Source organism: Delphinapterus leucas, chromosome 9, assembly GCF_059928025.1.
Source record: "Delphinapterus leucas isolate spDelLeu-1000000601 "Yukka" chromosome 9, BTC_Dleu_Yukka2, whole genome shotgun sequence".
In the NCBI taxonomy this organism is placed as follows: Eukaryota; Metazoa; Chordata; class Mammalia; order Artiodactyla; family Monodontidae; genus Delphinapterus; species Delphinapterus leucas.
Window position 1 is genome coordinate 70,166,204 of NC_143137.1, and position 21,891 is coordinate 70,188,094.

Here is a 21,891-nt window from a genome sequence, read left to right on the forward strand (position 1 = left end):
ACCCGTGTCCCCTGCATCGGCAGACGGACTCTCAACCACTGCGCCACCAGGGAAGCCCTAAGCTTTCTTTTTAAATATGGGACTTTTAATGTATTTTAAGTTTATCATGATACACAGGGGAGCTATGAACAAGCTATTTTCACAACACCCATTATTTTTTTAAATTTATTTATTTATTTATTTGTGGCTGCGTAGGATCTTCACTGCTGCAAGCGGGCTTTCTCTAGTTCTGGCGAACAGGGGCTACTCTTCGTTGTGGTGTGCGGGCTTCACATTGCGGTGGCTTCTCTTGTTGCGGAGCACGGGCTCCAGGCACGTGGGCTTCAGTAGTTGTGGCTCGTGGGCTCTAGAGCGCAGGCTCAGTAGTTGTGGCGCACGGGCTTAATTGCTCCTCGGCATGTGGGATCTTCCCGGACCAGGGCTCGAACCCATGTCCCCTGCATTGGCAGGCAGATTCTTAACCACTGCACCACCAGGGAAATCCCACAACACCCATTATTAAATTGCCTTCTTTGCCCCACTGGTGTGAGATGCCCTGTTTATCATAAGTTGAATTCTCTTATGTATTTTGTATTATTTGTGGATTTATTCTGTTCTTTTGGGGACAATGTTTTTGATTTACAGGGCAGCCAGAAGCCATTGCCTTTGTACTCAAATATTATTATTTCAGTCCTGGAGATAAATTTATGGCCTATTTAATGTACCATATTACTGCCAGCATCCCTCATGGTCCTGGGGAAGTTACAGAACTAACAAACAGTGGGTTTATAGTGATGGCTTCAGAAGCAAACAGATCTAGGGAAACACTGGCCCTGTTGATAAAGATATTGTGCCATTCCCCCGATGAGATTTTCTAATTCATATCATTCTGTCCACTCAACTCTACAGGTACCTTTGGACAATAGCAGCCACGAGGATTGGGATTAGATTCACATTGTCTGTGGCCCAGAAGAAAAAGAACCACCTCCATCCATTTGCATGTCCTTGGCATTGTGTCAAAGTGCAGGATCAAACTCAAACATTTCAAATTTCCAGACTCTTAATTTGGTGTGTGTGTCTGCTGTTGGCTTCCAGGATCTGCCCATATTCCCCCAAAACCACAACAAAATGGCAGCTTGACTCAAGAATATGGTGAGAATGCCACAGGGCCTACTTTACCTAAAATCACTTTTCATATCACAAAGCTCCTGCATGGGCCACTCTGTGACCCAAAGTCCCTTTAATCCCCTAGAAAGCCTGTTTGAATGGCATAGACTTTCTGACAGTTTTTGAACTTTACAGACTCCATATCATACCCCAAGTCTAAAGTTACCCACGAATAGTGGGACAAGGCAGTGGGAGAGCTGGGTCACAAGACCTGCATGTGATGGAGCCAATGTTCTTGGTTCAACCCCTGCCCTGTGTTAAGCTCCAATAACCCTGAATGAATGTGTGTGCCCTCTTTAGGCCTGAACAGCTGGGAGGAAGGGGGTCAGTCACAAATTTAGGAGGTGTAAAATGCTGTGGGAAGAAAAACAAACCAAGATGGCAAAAACAGGTACCAAAGGGCATTTGTTCACAATTCCATCACAATTTCATTTCTTTGTATATGATAAGCAGCTAAGCTGCATTAAGGAAAATTTCATGCTTCTTTGACCCTTTGATGTCCTGAAGAGAGAAAGAAATAACACCTGTTGCTGAAAGATTTTACAAGAGAGTAGTAGGCTTTGTTCACCAGCAATCTCAAGTGCTTGACTATTCAGCACTGTGTATGAATTTAAAGATGTGTCTTTTTTTTTTTTATTTTTTTTAACATCTTTATTGGGGTATAATTGCTTTACAATGGTGTGTTAGTTTCTGCTTTATAACAAAGTGAATCAGCTATACATATACATGTTCCCATATCTCTTCCCTCTTGCGTCTCCCTCCCTCCCACCCTCCCTATCCCACCCCTCCAGGCGGTCACAAAGCACCGAGCTGATATCCCTGTGCTATGCGGCTGCTTCCCACTAGCTATCTACCTTACGTTTGTTAGTGTGTATATGTCCATGACTCTCTCTCGCCCTCTCACAGCTCACCCTTCCCCCTCCCCATATCCTCAAGTCCGTTCTCCAGTAGGTCTGCATCTTTATTCCTGTCTTACCCCTAGGTTCTTCATGATATATTTTTTTTCTTAGATTCCATATATATGTGTTAGCATACGGTATTTGTCTTTCTCTTTCTGACTTACTTCACTCTGTATGACAGACTCTAGGTCCATCCACCTCATTACAAATAGCTCAATTTCGTTTCTTTTTATGGCTGAGTAATATTCCATTGTATATATGTGCCACTAAAGATGTGTCTTTTAGATGTGTCTCTTGAAGCACTAGCTGAACAGTATAACTGTCCCTTTGTTATAATATTCCAATAGTCTGAGGATTATTTATTCTTAAGCCTGAACTTTTTATTAGAGAGACTTTAGAAAGTTTCAAGCTTACATCACAAGAGCACTGATTGGTCTGTCGTGGTCCAAAGCATCTCTCACAGGCCCCTGATGATTCATGAATTGTAAGTAGGAGACCCAAAGCGCAACACTTCTAGAGAACAGCCACACAGCTCTATTCCCAAAGAGCTTTGCCAGCACAGCCTGCAAGTAAACACTGCGTTGCAATATAGCCACTAGTGATTGGCTCTCTGGCTCCACTCACCCTTGCTGGGGGAGCTGCACATGCTTCAATTTTTCCTCAAATTGTTCTAGGAGGCATCTCATGTGTCCCTTGGCCTGGTCTTCCTGGCTACCCTCCAGCACTCAGCCTTTTCTTCCTTGCCCACTCAGCTGCTAATTAATGTCTGTAGAAGGTACCACCATGGCTGCAGAGGCCCTCATGGTCACATCTGTGTCCAGATTGCAAACCAATGAGCTCCACACTGAGAGGTTGCCTCTTGGTGCTGACACCCAAGTTCCTGACATTTCATGCCCTCAGGATCATGGGTTGATTAATTTTTGACCTGGTCTTTCATTATAGCCTTTACGTTCAGACTCAAAGTGGAAATAGGACTTGAGGGCCATCTAAATGAGTGATAGACATCCTACTTTTCCCTTGAACCCTTTACCCTTAGAAGAGGTTCTAAGAACTTTCTTCCGTCTCAGAAGGCTTCTCAGTCCTTCATGCCAAGGGAGCCCTGGCCAGCCTGTTCCCAGTCCTTTACGTAAGTCTGAGTCCCAGGACAAACTTATGTAGGCCTTCTGCTTTGAGATTAAAAGCAACACCGACATGAAACAACTTTGGAAATGTTATTTCTTCTTGAAACTGGCATTCTGAATATATAATCCTATGGGTGTAGAACAACAGTTTTATTTCCTTTCAAATCATTGGAGGGGAGCAAGAATCGGTAATTCAAAGGAAATGGTCTGCAACCATGACTGTCACTTCACAGAAATAGGCCCACTAATTGATATGCAGCATTAATGATGTGTTACATTTCCCGTGCGCAGCCCAGGTTTCTAGAAGATATTCTCTTTAAATATCAGATATTCACTTGGCCTCCCAGATCCATGAACCAGTCAACCTCATAGGCTCAGACCTCATGGGCCATGGGTTTTCTTGTCCTGGCCATTTGTCCCCACTGTGATTCATGATCCAGTCCTGTTTTCAAGCTTAACTTTCCACCCAGTGGCATTCACCTCACTACTCAGAAGCAAGATGGAATAGTGATTAAGAGCAACTTGGAATTCTTGGCTTAACCAAGTCTTAAATATATGACCTTGCACAGAGTACGTGCCTTGTCCCTGTAACTGAGTCTCTGCAGCTATACAGAATGGGGATAATAATAATAACAATAATAATACTTACCTCATGGAGATTTTTCAAGGATTACACAAGGCAAAATGTGTAAAGCACTTCAAATGTCAAGCACTCACTAAATGTTAGTTAGGATTATTCTTCAGGAAAACGTAAGCCATAGCTATCGATAAAGAGCAGTCTTGTGAAACAACTCTGAAGGGCCACTCTGAAGTACACAGTAAGAGGATGTAATGTAAAAATAGCCAGTTATTTTTTTAATAGTTTGTGAACTGCTTCATGGTAAACTTATTTCCATGACAACTCAACAGAAATAAATGACTCCATAAGTTAAAGGCTGTATCATTGTACCCTTCACGCACCAGCATGACAGGGTGGCTCTAAGTACCAGCTGCAGATGAAATGGAGAACAGAATCACTCATTTCTTTACTATTTATTATTTGATGCTGTTCTATCCACATAAGAAATCCCCCCCAAGTAATCTGTAAGCTCAGCAATAATTCAAGAAATAGAAATGGCTCTGCAAAAGAATGTGTGGACATCATCTAGAAAACCTAGTTCCTAACAGGTGAAAAGTCTCGAAAGGAAAACAAATGATTTAGGCTAATAGGAAAATAACTCCTAAAGGAATGCACACAGGAAGAGCCAGGGCCCAGAGCTCTGCTGGGCCTTGCGTCCATCAGGGCTGTGCTTGCCAGTGGTTCACAGGTGCCCGAGAAGTGCTCTGATCTTTAGAGCCCCCAGCGCAACAAAGTGGTCCTGCTGAAGTTAGGGGAATTCATCTCAGCGCCATTTCTGAGCTATGCTCTCAGTTACATGAGTCCCAGATAATTGTCTGTGACTCCAAGGTTTTGCAGAGATTTGGAAAGTTCCGTCTTTGAGATGCCCTTTCTGATCAATGGGTAATGGGCAATGTTATTTGACCACGCTTCTAATCCAGCCTCCCTCTTCACTTGGGACACATTCTCTTCCAGTAGGTTCTTAAGGACTGTCCTTAAGTCAATTACACATGCCTGAAAGCATCTGATTCGAGAATGAGCACAGCTGGGGCTCAAGCTGGCCCCAGCCCCAGAACGATTTTGTCAGTGACCAGGGTTACAGAGTCAGTGGGTTATAGAACTATTACTGAGAATCTTATCCCAACGTCCTTTCTCTCTGTTTTCCCTCACTGCATACTGCCTCACTCTGTGAAATATCACAAGGCAAGTACAAGTAGGAACAGTAGGCAGGAAGGAACAAGGTCTCACTACAGCTAATAAAGGAGTATCTTTCCCCTCAATTACCCTTCAGCAGAGGGGATTAATTAGTGAATTCCTTAAAAGCTGTTTTCTATGTACTGACTTCAGACAAGCGTAGCTTTGGTGGGATGTATGATGCTATTGTAATAGGAACCCAGACCTGGTGTCTAGTCTTCTACTAACTACATGATTGTATGTATCACTTAAACCATCCTCTGGCTCCTCAGAGGTAACTCTATCCTAATTCTACCTCATATAAATTCTAGGTAAAATGTAAGTAACTGTCTCCTATGAAGATATGGACACCCAGAGGATGGATGAGCTTCTCTACAATATTTCTGGGATTTAGGACAGGAGTATGAAAATTATCTTATTTCCCTCTCCCAAAAAATGATTTTGCTTTTCCTACTTTGCCCTCCCTGGTAACCTGTATTGGACAGGAGTTTGCCATGCTTGGGATGCTGGCTGGCCATGCCTATGACATCTATCAGAAATCTCCTTGCCTCTGATGCCTGCTGAGACAATCAGCTATAGGCATTCATGCTCTATACTACAAAGCCCTGCCATAGATGACTGGACAAAGAATGGCTCCTGACCCAAGGCTAACTTCTGAGGTGGGCTGTCCTGAAATCTCCACCCAATAGGAATGCCCTAAACTGGATGCTGATTGGATGAATCAATCAAATCCTCTCTCCTGGACTGAACACAAAGAGACCAAGGAATGGAAACAAATCCCAGAAATGTGTTATGCACATAGACACATGCATGTCCACATACAAATCTAGACACATCATAGTCAAACTGCTGTAAAGCAAAGATAAAGAAAATAATCCTGAAGACAGTTAGCATTTTTTTAAAAGGATGCAATTGTATATAAAGAAACAACAAAAAAAGAATGACATCAGACTTCTCATCCCAAAACATGCAAGACTGACAACAGTGACATTTAAAAAAATTATTAATAGACTTTATTTTTGTTAGTAGTTTTAGATTTACAGAAGTGAGAGACAGTACGTAGAGTTCCATATACCCAGCCCCTCCTCAGCCTTACCCTCCAACTCTGCACACAGTTTTCCCTATTATTAACATCTCACACTAGTGTTGTACATTTGTTACAATTGCTTATTGTAATATAATAATTAATGTAGTTAAATGTTATGTAATGTACATTATTAATGTACAATCATAACAATGTAAACGATGGACTACATTAACTATAGTTCATGGTTTATACTAAGGTTTACTCTTAATTGTTGTTCTGTGGGTTCTGACACATGCCTAATGACATGTATCACCATTTGATTTATAAAAAATAATTTCCCTACCCTAAAATCCCCTCTACTTCACCTATTTATCTCTCCTTTCCCTCCTCCAAAACTCCTGGCAACCACTGATCTTTCAACAGTCACATAGTAGCATATTTAAAATTCTGGGTGAAAAAAAGCATAGTCAACCCAGAATTCTATGCACAGTGAAAATATTGTTCAAAAATTAAGGTGAAATAAAGACTTTTGTAGACAACTCAATGGCAGTAGATGTGTACCACAGCAATGTTAATTAAAAATTTTCAGGCAGGAGTATTATGACCAAATGGAAACTTGGATTTGCACAAAGAAATGAAAAGTACCGTAAATGGTAAAAATGAACATAAATATACTTTTTCTTTTTAATTACTTTAAGAGATATTTGACTAACATAAAATAATTAACAGTTTACTGTAGGGCTTATAATATAGCTAAAAACAAAATGTACAACAACAGTGAAGGCAGGAGGAATTCAAAATATACTGTTGTATAATTTTTACACCACACATAAAGCAGTTTAATATTATTTTAAGGCAGCTACAGCTATGATAAGTTACAGTTATCCATTTTAAACCTTAGAGAAACCATTAATATTTTTAAGAGATAAAGCTAAAAGCCACAATAGAATATAAAATGGATTCATAAAAAAGAATGCAAAAGAAGAGGAAAGAGGGAATAAAGAACAAACGTGAAAAAATAAAAACAACCAGCAAGATGATAAATTCAACCATTTAATAATTAAAGCAAATAAAAATGGTTTAAATACTCAAATTAAAAGGCAAAGATAAAAATACATAAAAAACCAACAATAACAACAAAAACAGTCAACTATGTCTTATCAACAAGAAACTTTCTAACACAGGGGTCAACAAGGATTAAGGATTTAGCTCATAGGCTAAATCTAGCCTGAAGTATTTTTTAAAGGCCTTTATTAATATTAGACAAAGTAGACATCAGAATAAAAGATATGAGCAGGGATAAAGAGGAACATTAAGCAATGATAAATGGGTCAATTCATTATATAGACATAAAAATCTTACATATGTATGAACAAAGCCTCAAAAACATGAAGCAAAACCTGAGAGAACCAAAAGGAAACATAGAATCACAACTGCAATTGGAGACTTCAATACCAACACTCCTCTTTCAGTAACTGAAAGATAAAGCAGGAAAAAAGAGGTAAAGATATAGGCCTGAACACTACAACCAAACAACTTGACCTAACCAACAATCACTGAACACTCCACCCAATTACAACAGAATATACATTCTTTTCAAGTGCACACGAAAGATTCACCAAGATAGATCATATTCTGGGCCACAAAACAAACCTCAACAAAGTTAAAAGAATGGCAAGTATATAAAGTATGTTCTCTAACCAAAACACAAATAAACTAGAAATCAATAGCAGACATATGGAAAAATCCCAAAATGTTTAGAAATTAAACACACTTCTAAATAACCCATGGGTCAAAGAAGGAGTCAAATAGAAATGAAATATCTTTTTAATTGCATGAAAAAGAATAAAAAACAAACCCAAATTTATGGGATGCAACTAAATCATACTTAGAGGGAAATTTATAGTATTAAATGAACATATTATGAAACGAAGTTTTCAAATTAATAATCTAAGCTTCCACCTTAAAGAACTAGAAAAAGAACAGCAAATTCAACCTAAATCAAGCAGAAGAACAGAAATAGTAAAGGGCAGAAATAAAACTAAAAGCAGAAAGTCAATGAAACCAAAAGTAGTTCTTTGCAAAGATTAATAAAATTAATTAAACTCTCTAGCCAATCTGATGAAAGAAAGAGAGAGGAGGTAGAGCAGAAAGAGGATGGAGAGAAGGAAAAGATACAAATTACCAATGTTATAAATAAAAAAGAGATCCCACAGATCTTACAATACATTAAAAGATCAGAGGGGAATACTATGAGAAACTTTATGCCAATGAACTTGTTATCATAAGTCTGTGGTTCCCAACCAAGAGCAGACACTTGGCAAAAATATGTGAAGACACAAGTGGGGGACTTGCTCCTGGCATCTAGTGAGTAGAGGCCTGGGATGCTGCTAAACATCCCATCATGCACAGGACACCCTCCCACAACAAAGAATCATCCTGCCCAAACATCACTTTGGTTGAGAAACCCTGACTTAAATGAAATGGACAAATTCCTTGAAAGACATCAACCACCAAAGTTTTCTCTAAAGGAAACAAATAACCTGAATAATTCTTCTATGAAAGACACTGAATTCTTAGTTTAATATTTTCCACCAAAAAAAAAAAAAAATTCCCACAAAACTCTAGGCCCTTCTGGCCTCACAGGTGAACTCTAACAATTAGGAAGAAATAATACCAATTTTATATACATTCTTTCAGAATATAGAAAAAGAGAGAATACCTCCCAACTCATTTTATGAAACCATTACCCAGTTACCAAAACCAGACATTACAAGAAAACTAATGACTAATACCCTTCATGATCACAGGCATAAAAACAAATGTAATAATAGTGGTTCAAATCCAACAATTTATAAAAAGGAGAATAAATTATGAGCAATTGGGATTAATCTCAGGAAGACAAGGAGTATTCAACATTGGAAAATCATCAATGCAATTCGCCATGTCAACAGACTAAACAAGAATAACCATGTGATCACTGAAAATGAGGCAGACCAAGCATTTGAAACCCTTCAACATCCATTTGTGATCAAAACTGTTAGCAAATAGGAATAAAAGGAATCTCCTGAGTCTGGTTAAGGGTATTTACAAAAAGCCTACAGCTCACCACCAAACTTAATGGTGAGAGAACAAGGAAGGGATATCCACTCTCATCATTCCTATTCAGTGTTATACTGGAATTCTTAGTCAGTGAAGTAAAGCAGAAGTGAGGGGGTGAGGGAGGGAGACGGGGAAAGGGGGCATACACATTGGAAATGAAGATTTAAAATGGCCTTTATTTTCTCCCTTTCCCCAAAATCTCAAAGAATCTTTAAGCAAGTTTAGCAAGGTCACAGAATATAAGGTCGATATAAAACACTGTATTTCTCTATACTAGTAATGAACAATGGGAAGTTAAATTATAGTACCATTTTCAATAACATAAAAAATGAAACACTGTTAAATCTAAAAAATGTAAAAAACTTGTTCAATGAAACTAGAAAACACTTATAAGTCATACCAATTCATGGACTGAAAGATTCAATATTAAGATGTCAATTCCTACCAAATTGAGCTAGTGATTAAATACAATCCCTATCAAAACCCTAAGAGGGTTTTTTGGTTTTGTTCGTTTTGTTTTACAGACAAGCTGATTCTAAAATTTGTACAGAGAAGCAAAGCAGTCCAAACAACTAAAACTATTTTGAAAACTAAAACCAAGTTTAAGGACTCATACAACTTAATTTCAAGACTTACTATAAAGCTATTCAGTATTGACATAAAACAGATATATATAGCTCCTTGGAACAGAAATCTAGAAATAGAACCACACATGTATGGTCAATTTATATTCAACAAAGGTGCCAAGGTAATTCAATGGGGGACAGGATGTTCTCTGCAACAATGATGAAGGAATAATTGGTCACTGATATGCTAAAAAACTTCAATTCATACCTCACACCATATATAAAACTTAATTTCAGATGTACCAAAGACCTAAATGTAAAACCTAAAACTATAAAACTTCTGAAAGAAAACACAAGAGAACATCTTTGTGGTATTGAATTAAGTAAGGAAAGCTTTCTTAGACAAGACAGAAGAAACAAAAAGGAAAATTTGATAAACTGCACTGCATCAAAATTTTAAAATCATGTTAGCTGTAAGACACTGTTAAGGAAATTAAAAGATAAGGCACAGACTGGGAGAAAACCTTTGCAAAACACACATCTGTTAAAGAACACGTTTCCAGAATATAAAAGAATTCTTAGGACTTATTAATAAGAAACCAAACAACCCTATTAAAAAGAAATGAGCATTAGATTTGAACACACAATTCACCAAAGAGATAGGATGGCAAATAAGCATATGAAAAGATGCACCAAATATTAGTCATCGGGAAAATACATATTTAAATCACAAAAAGAGACAACCATACACATATTAAAATGACCACACTTAAAAAATAAAAGCCTTATAATACCAAATGCTGACAAAAATACAGAGAAACTGAAACTCTTATAAATTGCTAATGGAAGCGCAAAATGCTACAACTACTTTAGAAAATAGTTTGGCAGTTTCTAATAAAATTAAATATATACTTATCATATAGCCTAGCAATCCCTCTCCTGGGAATTTACCCAAGAGAATGAAAGCATATGTCTACACGTAGACTTGTACTGAGTGCTTATTCTGACACCAGCTGGTGTACTGCAGTACAATTTTGGTGCTAGCCACTAACAGTTAACATCACATTCCACAGGTTTAAAGGCACAGTCTCCAACCCGACTGCCCTTACTCCTGATGCCAGCCACACTTGGGGGTGCCCAGGCCACTGGTACTTTTGATTAATTGGCTACAAATCCAGGGGTTACCACAATTCCCTCAGGTTTGATAATTCACTAGAACAGTTCACAGAGTTCAGAAAAGCAACAAATTATGATTACGGCTTTACTATAAAGGATAAAAATTACGACCAGTCAAGTGAGAAGACACAAAGAGTGAGGTCTGGGAGGTCCCACAATATGGAGCTTCCATGCTCTCTTCCCTTCCCATGGAATCAGGGTGGGTGGTCACACTTACTGGCACAGCAATGTGCTCTCCAACCAGGATGCTCTACTGAACTTTGATGTCCAGAGTTCTTATTGAGGTCATCACAGACAGATATGATTGAAATCACTGGCCATTGACTGAATTCAATCTCCAGTCCTCCTCCTCTCCCCAGAGGTCAGCTGGCTCAAAGCCCCAAACCTCTAATCACATGGTTGATCTTTCTGGTGACAAACCCCATCCTAAGTCAACTCATCTCCTTAGCATAAACTCAAATGATTGAAGGAGCTCATGAATAGCAAAGACAATCCTAATGCTCACAAAATTCCATGGATTTAGAGTATACCTCCCAGGAACCAAATTCTTTATTATACAACAATATTTATAGCAGCTTTATTCATAATTACCAAAAATCTTAAAATAACCAAATGTCCTTTAACTGGTGAGTGGATAAAATAATTGTAGTATGTCCATATTATGGAATAGTATTAACAAGAAAAAGGATGAATTATGGATACATGTTAACAACATACGTGAATTTCAAAAGCAATATGACAGTTTTTTTTTACATAGGCATTGTAAATGCAATAACTATCTACATAGCATTGTCTTATGATCTGTAGCATCAGAGGAACATATCCTTTTTCTATAGTAATTACATTTAGTTCAGGGTTTTGCAACCTCAGTGCTATTGACAATTTGGACCAGATAATTCTTTGTTGTGGGGTGCCATATATAGGATATTTAGCAGCATCCCTAGCCCTACTCATTAAGATGTTAACAGTAATTTCTCCAGCCCTGACAGTCAAAAATGTCCAGATATTCCCAAATGGTCCATGAGGGGTAACTCACCCCCAGTTTAAAACTGCTAATTCAGTCAGACACAGTTTTCATAATCTTAAATATTTTGTGGAGACAAACATAACTTACATCAATGTAGGAAGTTGATAGCATTCAAATTATGCTTTCCATTGGAAAACTCATCCAAATTTTGTATAAGTTAGAAATTTAGAATAATGTTACTTTTCACACCAGAGCAAAAACAGTCATTTTAAACCAAAATTACTAAAACTGTCTAATTTGTCCAAGTATTCCCTTTGTTTAGTAATATTATCTCATATTTTTCTACATTTACATACCTAATTATTAAAACAAGGACTAGCACTTTTCTTATTTCTTCTTGTTATACACATACAACATATGTATACTTTTGTTTCTTATGTTGTATCCTAGGCAATCAAGGCCATTAATTTAAAGAATGGCTAACTTTTTTCACTCACCTCCTTCAACAAGTATTTGAGTTTCATTAAAGTGCTAGCAAACTTGCCCATTGGACTTCTTTGCTTTCTCTCTGAAAATTATTTTGTTCTTTCATTTTCAATTTATTTAAGTCTGGATTAGTTTATTTATGCAATCAAAGCAAGAGCTCCATTAACTTTAAGAGACTTTATAATTAACTTATTATCTATGGAGACAGGCAAAGGCATGTAAGTCTATCAACAAATACATTTAGAAAATACTTCATACTCATGTGATAAAAGAATTTCATCCAACTTTGAGCAAGCTGAGGGGACTCTAGAGAAGGTGACTGATGGATTTCTTGTTACTTCAGTATATATGCGTGTGTATTTTGTTTTGTTTGTTTTTAACACAAAGCTCTTTTTCATATTTTTACCTGGCTCATCATGGAGTTTTGTTTTTAAAGAAATGAGAAAGAAAAATCAGGCTACTCAGCACTCTTCAGGTTGCAGAGTCATGAAGCTCGTAACAAACCAGAAGTAATCTTTTCCATTCAACCTGCAGTCCCATTCCACCATACATACAGACCCATTTATAAAACTGTTATAAAAACCAAGAAAAATGCTTAATTTCAACCACTCTTACTCTAAAACCACATAAAACTAATTTCAATCTTCCTTAACTTTTTGTATGAACTCTCTATTTGATGGTTAATCTGTATATCTGAATTAGATATCCTCAGTAGTGCATATAAATGATCAATTGTTGTGCTCACTCAATTCCCAGAACTTGAGACAATTAAGTGGATGAATGCCACCGGAGTATATAGTATTACAATTACATAGAGACCATTTGTAAAAGGCTAATTACTTCTCTTCTACAAAGACAGAAAAGGTTCCCCCCCACTTACACACACACACACACACACACACACACACACACACACACACACACACAAGTAGCAGGCTTACTTTTACAACTTTATCCCTGAATCAAAAATAAAGAAAAAAACTCACCGATGTGTTGTAGCAGCTTTGGAAGGAGGGAGGTCAGAAACACAAAGGATTGCAAGGAGCCACCATCTTTCAAGCAGGCACAAAAACTTTTTTCTTTAATGTCTTTTTTAGCTTTTTGTGCTGTGCAAATAAGACAAACAACATGGAGGATTCTACCTGTGGCAGAAGAAACACCATTACTGGTGTAGCCTGCAACGTGAACTTCTTAATCCCAAGGCGAGACCTGCTATTGGCCAGACTAAACCTATGTCTGAAATGCCAGTACGTTTTCTTAAGAATCCTCAAGATGTGCAAACAAAAAAAGCAAATGGCTGCTTGAGAGAGAATCAGAAGGTCAGACCACAAAAAAATCAGCCTCCCAACATTGCTTCCACCAATAGAGAAATAAAAAATCTGTGCACTAATCAAAATCAGAACCAGATTGACCTAGACTCAGAAAAAGAACCAGAGGGAAGAAAAGTAGGAAACAGTCAGCAAGGGTGAAAGCTCTAATTGTTGAATGAGGTTCACCCCTGGAGGCAAACTCAGTTCACCTGGGCATCCCAGGGGAACTTTCATTTGTCAAAGGAAAACGTAGATACAAGAGCACTTTAGGAAAGGCTTTTACTTATAAAGAAGACTGCAAAAGAATTTTCAGGCTCTAGAAAGACTGACTCACAAAATAAAAAGGACAAGAGTTGAAAGTAAAATATCCCACAAGTATCAACGTTACTGAGTTAATAGCCTGGTCATGGGAGTAAAACAGCAATTTTCTCATGTAATCATCTCACATCTTTAAACATCAAGAAAAACCCTGCTTTTCTTGTTTATCTCAGTTGCAAAGTCCCTCTCTTCCCTTCCCCTTCTTCCCAACTATGGGATGCCTACTTAAATCAAGACAAGTTAAAATATTTGGTTTTGCTGCCTCTAGCTCTAGCCTTCTCCTCCTCTTAAAGCAGGGCTAGGCATCCCATTTACATTCTCCCTGTGACCACCTAGAGGGCTGGGATAGGGAGGGTGGGAGGGAGGGAGATGCAAGAGGGAAGAGATATGGGAACATATGTATAACTGATTCACTTTGTTATAAAGCAGAAACTAACACACCATCGTAAAGAATTATACTTCAATAAAGATGTTAAAAAAAAACCACAAAGAATTCTGTAACAGAAAAAAAAAGCAAAAACTAGCCGCAGATTCGTCAGGTGTTAGCTTGTAGAGAAAAAACAATACCCAGAACTTAAGTCTTCAGTTCCTACTTTATTTTGTAAGTGAAAGCACAGATCAGTGGTTCTCAGTTGGCGGCAACTTTGCCCCCAGACATAATTTGGCAACGTCTGGAGACATTTCTGGTTGTCATAGCTGGGGGTGGGGGAAGTGCTACTGGCATTATGTAGTAGGTAGAGCCCAAGAATGCTACTGAACATCTTTAATGCACAGTACAGCTCCCACAACGAAGAATTATATGCAGCCCCAAATATCAATAACGCCAGTTGAGAAACCGTGGCACAGACTCGAGTAAGATCACCTGTGTTGACATTTCAGCCTAATCACTTACCAGCTCTAAAACTTTGGTATGCTTGAGTTTTCCCATCTATAAACTGAAGAAGGTAATAGTATCTACACCTCAAAAAGTTGATTAGTAAGTGCTGTATAACTGTTGCTACGGGAATCTTTATTGGAAATACACAAATATGTTCCTCCAGCTTCTTGAATTGCAACATACTTTCATAACATTATCACTATCTTTTCCCCTTTCATCTGCATCTGAATTGTCATGTTTCCACTTCCAGGTGTGGAGGCTTCTACACAAGGATAAATCTTAAAGATCTTCAGTGCAACTCATTGCTTTCTGTTAGCCATTTCTTTGAATCAAGGGGTTTAGTTGTGTAGAAAAGAGTTAACATAGCAGGTATGACTGCTGTCCTTTGAAAGGCCTGCTTATAAGGTTGGCCTTTGTTCTCAGCTATCTGAGAACTTAGATTTTGGGAGTACTCCTACCATTCCCAAAACTGACAGAAGTGGCTCAGTATGCATAAACCGTTTGTACACAATATATGGTTTATGTGGAACACATGCTTTCCTTCCAGGAGTCCAGAATTTTGGTGTCAAGCAGGGGGTGCCTACATGACCTGCCCCCAATAAAAACTGTAGGCAGGGCTTCCCTGGTGGTGCAGTGGTTGAGAGTCTGCCTGCCGATGCAGGGGACACGGGTTCATGCCCCGGTCCGGGAAGATCCCACATGACGCGGAGCGGCTGGGCCCGTGAGCCATGGCCGCTGAGCCTGCGTGTCCGGAGCCTGTGCTCCGCAATGGGAGTGGCCGCCAACAGTGAGAGGCCCGCGTACAGCAAAAAAAACCCCCAAAAACAAAAACTGTAGGCAGTCTTGAATTAGCTTCCTTGATTGGCCATGTTTCACACGTGCTGTCACAACTCATTGCTGGGGGGAATTAAGTGTATCCTGCAAGACTGCATTGGGAGAGGAACTTTGGAATCTCGTGCCTGGTTTCCCTCAAACTTCACCCCATGCACCCTTTCCCTTTCATCTTGTTCTATATCCTTTTGCTGTAAGAAATCTTTGCTGTATGACTAAAGGCCGAATCCTGAGAGGCCTCCTGGTGAATCTCCAGGGGGGTGGTCTTGCAGTTTTCCAACAATTAGACCTATTGTTTTATTCCACTCAATTATATGTAAAAGTTCATGTTTGCCAACTTAAAATGTCACATTTCATACAATTCTCATACACTGTGCATTGGGAAACAGACATTAAGTATAATTTCCATTCTATTAATTGTTTTTCTTGTGAAGTACTAGGTTCTTAGCTGCTGCCATTGTTCCTAGATCAAACATAGCCTCTCCCTATTATATATGGATTAATGTCTGGCACATACTTTAAAATCTGACCTATATTACATTTCTCTCTCCTCTTTGCATTTCCTAGTTACTACTATTTTGATCACATCAGCAAGATAAGGATCTTTAAGAAGTAGCAAGTATTTTTCCTGCTTCTCAGGAGACATAACTCTGTTATCCCTCACTGAGTTCATTATTCTGGTATCCAGGGCCAAATTCAACTCCAATATCTCCTGTTAATTTTTCTAACTGTCCTTTTTCTTTCAAACACTGAACTTCGTATATGAATGACAAGCTAAAAAAACAGGAAAAAAAAAAAACCCAAAACACCATCTCCCAAATTCATGGGTTTTTCTATATAGAGTTTAACTAAAGATGCCTCCTCACCTTTTTTTCTCCCCTACTAAGATTTTTTTTTTTTTTTTAACCACGTTCCTTGGGAACACTATCCTCAAGCTATTAATAGGTATTTATGACAAAAGATTCTGTAGTTAACTAAGTTTGGGAAGTCAGGAAAACAAAGTTAAACAGAGTTATTCATTATAGAACTTTTCAGAACCTTTGATACAATCATTTGAATTGTGAAGGAACATTTTAGGGTTTTGAATAGCATGTAGATTTACATAAGTTACATAAAAGTATAAAATTATTCCTTCAGGAACATCTTAAAGGGACCACTATTTTACAGTATGCATTTTGAGAAACACTATGCCTGCCCCTGGTAGGGGAGGAGTAATCACACTGATGTCTGAGAAGTCTTTGGATATAGATCCAAGAAGCCTGCAAAGACTATCGCCAACTAGGCAGAGCTACATTTCTGAGTATTGAGTCTATTGCCTTTAGAAACGAAACCTCTAAAATAGCAGGCAGGCTATGAATTTAAAATGAGATCAAACAAAAATTGTTAATGGATTACTTATAGATCTTCCTCTCTATGAGAAAATTATAATTTTGCATGTAGGGAAGTATGAAGTTTCTTTAACAAGTGGTAGTAAATTAGCTGCCCCATAAAAGGAAAAATTAAATTCAGTTAGCTGTAAGTCAGTAATCATTCAATAGTTCATCTATCAACCTGGAACTTGAATTGCTTGATTTCTAAAATGAAAGGAAAATACACACAGATAATAAAGATAAGACAAGTGAGCAAGCATTTCTTCAAGTAATAAAAATACATCACTACTAAATAAAATTCAACAAAAAGGTTTGTTAATACTTTATTAGTATTTTCTAATGGACAAAACATAACGCAAACCAAATAAAATTTTTAATCTTCTTTTTAGTTCAATAAAAATAACTGACATTCTGATTGTTGTTCCTTCTTTGTTAAAGAAGTATTGATAGAATAGTTAGGCACACAGTTGACACTTACTGTACAATGAATGATATGCACAAGTTATCTTTTAACACTTATAATCCTAAAATGTGCTCTTTATATTTTTCCCTTGTAATACAGGAGCCATGCTCCTATAAGCAAAATTTACTAATAACAAAAGAATTTTACAAGGAGTGACAAAAAGACTTTTAAAACAAGTCCTTAAATAAAAGGATGCAGCAACAACGGAATGTAAGTTGCTGGGTTAAGAAGACAGCTTAAACTAGATCTCAAAACATTAAAAATTCATTTATTTTACAATTACTCAAATACACATGCATTAAATGAAAATATTGCACAAATTAAAATTTTAGATTGTGAAATTTTATATTGTTCTTAATTTTTTAAAAAATTGGTACACTTTCCTGGTAGCACTTAACTGTTTTTTTCCAAACACCAAAGCACAAACTTAAAATGAAGGAAGTGAAATATTCAAGGTTTTAAATTTAAAAAGAAAAATAATTAAGGCTAACCAAGTGCATCCATTAGTCAATGGCACAATTGTTTTCAGCAACTATCAGAAAACCCTAATCATAGGAAATGCCCATCTAACCCTTATATATAAATCATACAATCAATTTTTAGGTGAATTAACTATAAGTTAGTAGTGATGGTTTCTAAAGTCTGTTACCTGAAAAGTCAGAAAACCCAAACAAAGAATGATTAATTTAGAAGGTTCTTGCCTAAAGGCACCACTGACTTAAAAACACATTCAAAAATCAAATATCAGAAGACATAAAGCCTCTTCATGTATATATTCATATATGCAGTAAATGCATTAAATGTAATGACTTTATTAAACATAGTACACTGTACTTGACTTATGGGTTAAATATTTTACACACAGCTCGACCAAGTCATTCAAAAAGTATCTCTAATTTTAGCATGACCACGGCTCTCTCTGATGTAAAACATAGATGTGCAAGGAGAAGATGCATAACCATTTACACAGACTACCATTTGACATTTCTGCTTTTGAAATATAAACTCTTTTAAACAAAAATTATTTTAAAAACCCATTTACTCAAATAGTTTTTGGTATGATTGCAGTTCTCTTGCAGGGCTCCATGAAAATTCACAATCCTGCATGACCTTTCTTTCCCTGGTTGATGGCCAGCGTTCCTCACATTATCTAGAAATGCTTTTTCACATGTACACACTAGGCTCTTACTCTTAGATTTATTTATGGCAAAAATATACTTGAAATGGGCAGGGGTATATCTGAAAATCATTGCACTTACGGCCATGCTGATGCTTCCTACAGACATGTTTCACATATCTTTTCTTCCAAAGCCTGGGGCATGAGGAGAGACCAGGGCAGGAAGACACATTGAGAAGAAATATTATATCTTCCACCAGAGTCAATAAGGATCTTTTCTCATTTGGAAGTTTAAATGAAAGGGATTTCATTTACGTAATTCTGAAGACATGCAACACAGGCTGAAAATATGCATACTATAAGTATGCACAACAGCATTATTAATAAATATGATTATTATTATAAAGCTTTAAAGGAAGGCTTTATTCTATTCGGCTTCACTTTGTAAGTAGGATCTCAGTGACAAGACAATAACATCTTGTTCCAATCTTAAAGCTCCCAAACAACTGGGATACCAATACTCTGTCCCTTTATCTTAAGCACCCGGACGTTCTTTTAATACCAGCATCTTGGCTCAGTGGTCTGATAAATAGCTTCACTATTTTAAGGTTTTAGTGTTAAATATTTTTAAAACAAAAAACGCTGAGACACCCAAACCCTTAGTCAGTGGAAGTATTTAAAACTATGCAGAAATCCTGCATACAAAACATATGAAGACTTCCAAGATTGACAAATGGAGAATGAGAAAACTATAGGAAATGCAGAGGCTCCAAAACTGGAAAAGGTATTTCGTTGCTGTTGGTATAAAATTATTTTAGGGACTTAAATGTATACACCGAGGGGTTTTGCCAACTTGCTTTATTTAGCAGAATTTTACATTATGCAAAATATAAATAAAGCCTATTTTTAAAAATATTATAGTTCTGTTTATTTTCATATATGTACACTATAATAGAGTTAAGAATTTGTATGTTTACATACGACTAATAAACTCATTTAATCCTTTGATTTGCTATTTTTGCAATCACCTAACGTATGTCTAGATCACACAGTTTAAAATCATCATATAGTAACTTTCAATAGAGTACTGTTTTTTAAATTTCCACATTTTTAGAAGTATTTGGCAGTTCTTTCAACAAATTATAGCCCCTATTATATAATCAGTAATCTCTTAAAGATAAAGAAAACTGTAATAATTTTGTAACTTAGCTAAGAGCCATCATATGCTTCTTTTTACACACAGAATGCCAAAATAAAGCTTATGACTGAGTACCGTTAAGAGCAAAATAGAGCCCTTAAGACACATAAGAATCAATTAAAATCTGTTTTCTACCAATGAATAATAAATCCAATGAAATTTTTGTTTTGACTGGTTTTATTTTATACTAGGTTTTTACTTTATGTCACAAAACTGTAATTTGGATATAATGTTACTTCATACTTTAAGGGCATTCTGTCACTTTCCCTAGACCTGAAACAGATGTTCCAAAGATCACTCACCTGGCTATCTACACAATATCAAAATTCTGAAAAAGACCTATAAAATCATTATGCAAAACAAATCCCTCCAAACAGTACATTGCACAGTTTCCCACTGTTAAACAAATCAGCCAATTTATCTGTGAACTCTTGTTCTGTGCTTTCCTTAGCTCTCATATCTACACTCTGGCATTTTGTCATTGCTGGAGAATGCTGATTAGTTTGAAACAGAAGAGACCAACGTCATTCTTGCTTGAGATGGGGGCAGTATCCTCTCAGTGTTGCAAAAATATGCACCAAATCATTTAAGACACAGAAATCTCTCTTGGTAGTGGCTGGATTATAGACAAGGATGAGAAGAACCACAGTCTTATGGATGTATTAATAATCTATTTTGAGACACTAAAAGACTGGTGCAGACACAACAGTATATGAGTTAAGCCCCAGAAGATCCGTCCATACCATCAGTCCTGGACAAAACGAACACCAGCTTCATAGATTGGAGTGTCACCTTTTCTGTAAAGAAGGCGCTTGAGTAGTATGAAGTTTCTGTTTATATTTCTGCATCTGCTTTGACCGTGAATGCAGTCTGTTGAAAAGTTCACGGAATTTATACTGTGGAAATAAGCTTTCCAAAAAGCCTTCCAAAAAGACATAAACCATCCTCCTATTTAACTGGTTGTGCTGAAACATTTCAAATACACGAAGAATACCTTTCCGTGTTGTCTCAGCCCCAATAATGTGCTTCAGTTCATCTAAATGAAGCGGGGGAGAGGGGAAATAAACACAATTCATTATTCAAAGGAAATCCAAGGCCTAAACTATGCTAAGTATGTAAAGTACAAAGTAACTGATAAGTAGCAAGTATTCAGTTAATGACCTTAATATAAGTTTAATAACTGACTTAAAACTTATATACGTTTGCAAGCATGCATGCACTTACACAATAGATACTGTGAGACAAATACAGCACAGGAGAAAGCAGGAAACCCCAAATTAGAGTTGTAATCTTGTCCCTTAATACCTATATGATAACTTACCCACCCTGAGTTTGCATCCTCATCTGTAAAATGGGAATTTATAATAACCAATATTATTATAACTGTAAGAATTTATAAAGCCTTGATGAGATAATGTGAAAAGTGATCTGTAAACTCTAAAACACTATACACATACTATTACTACATTTAATGCAGTCAGAAATACTATAAGAAAATGTGTGAAAGTTGATCTATGATTTCAAAAAACTTGCAACACAGGAACAGTGCCATTAAAATACTAAAAGCATAAAGACGCTTACAAGGAGGGAATGCAACATGAGATAATAAGGAAAGGTTCCCTTCAAGGAAGTAACAACTGAAGTAGATTTTGCTACCTGGGCAGCATTTTCATAGGTGCAAACAGATGAAGGATTTAAGAACAGGAATGAGCAAATGAGCACTAAGTGGAAACAAAAACAAGACAGGCTCAAGAAATGGGGTAGTAAAGTTTGGTTGAATTTTAGGATTCCTGTAAGAGAAAGTGGTGGAAAAAATGGAAAACTGACAGTGCTGTGACTGTCAGGGTAAGCAAGTTTGGAGTTTACTCATAGGCAACATGAAGTTACTAGAGACACGTAAATATGGAAGCACCAAGTATTATTCTTTTTTTTTTTTCTCTTTTATTCTTGAATTTTATTTTTCTATACAGCAGGTTCTTATTAGTTATACATTTTATACACATCAGTGTGTACATGTCAATCCCAATAGCCCAATTCATCACGCCACCACCACCACCCCCTGCTCCTTTCCCCCCTTGGTGTCCATACATTTGCTCTCTGCATCTGTGTCTCTATTTCTGCCCTG

At 37.1% G+C, this 21,891-nt stretch overlaps 1 protein-coding gene across 3 annotated transcripts in view; it reads right to left on the reverse strand.

The window, feature by feature from the left end:
* Positions 1–17,295: 17,295 nt before the first annotated feature.
* SNX13 (sorting nexin 13) overlaps positions 17,296–21,891 on the reverse strand; it is a 141,151-nt gene continuing 136,555 nt past the window's right edge. For all 3 annotated transcript variants that reach the window (XM_022587589.3, XM_022587582.3, XM_089917693.1), the window contains exon 26: positions 17,296–20,802. In XM_022587589.3, the coding sequence (XP_022443297.2) occupies positions 20,555–20,802 (248 nt within the window). In that variant the 3' untranslated portion in view covers positions 17,296–20,554. The remainder of the gene's footprint in view (positions 20,803–21,891) is intronic.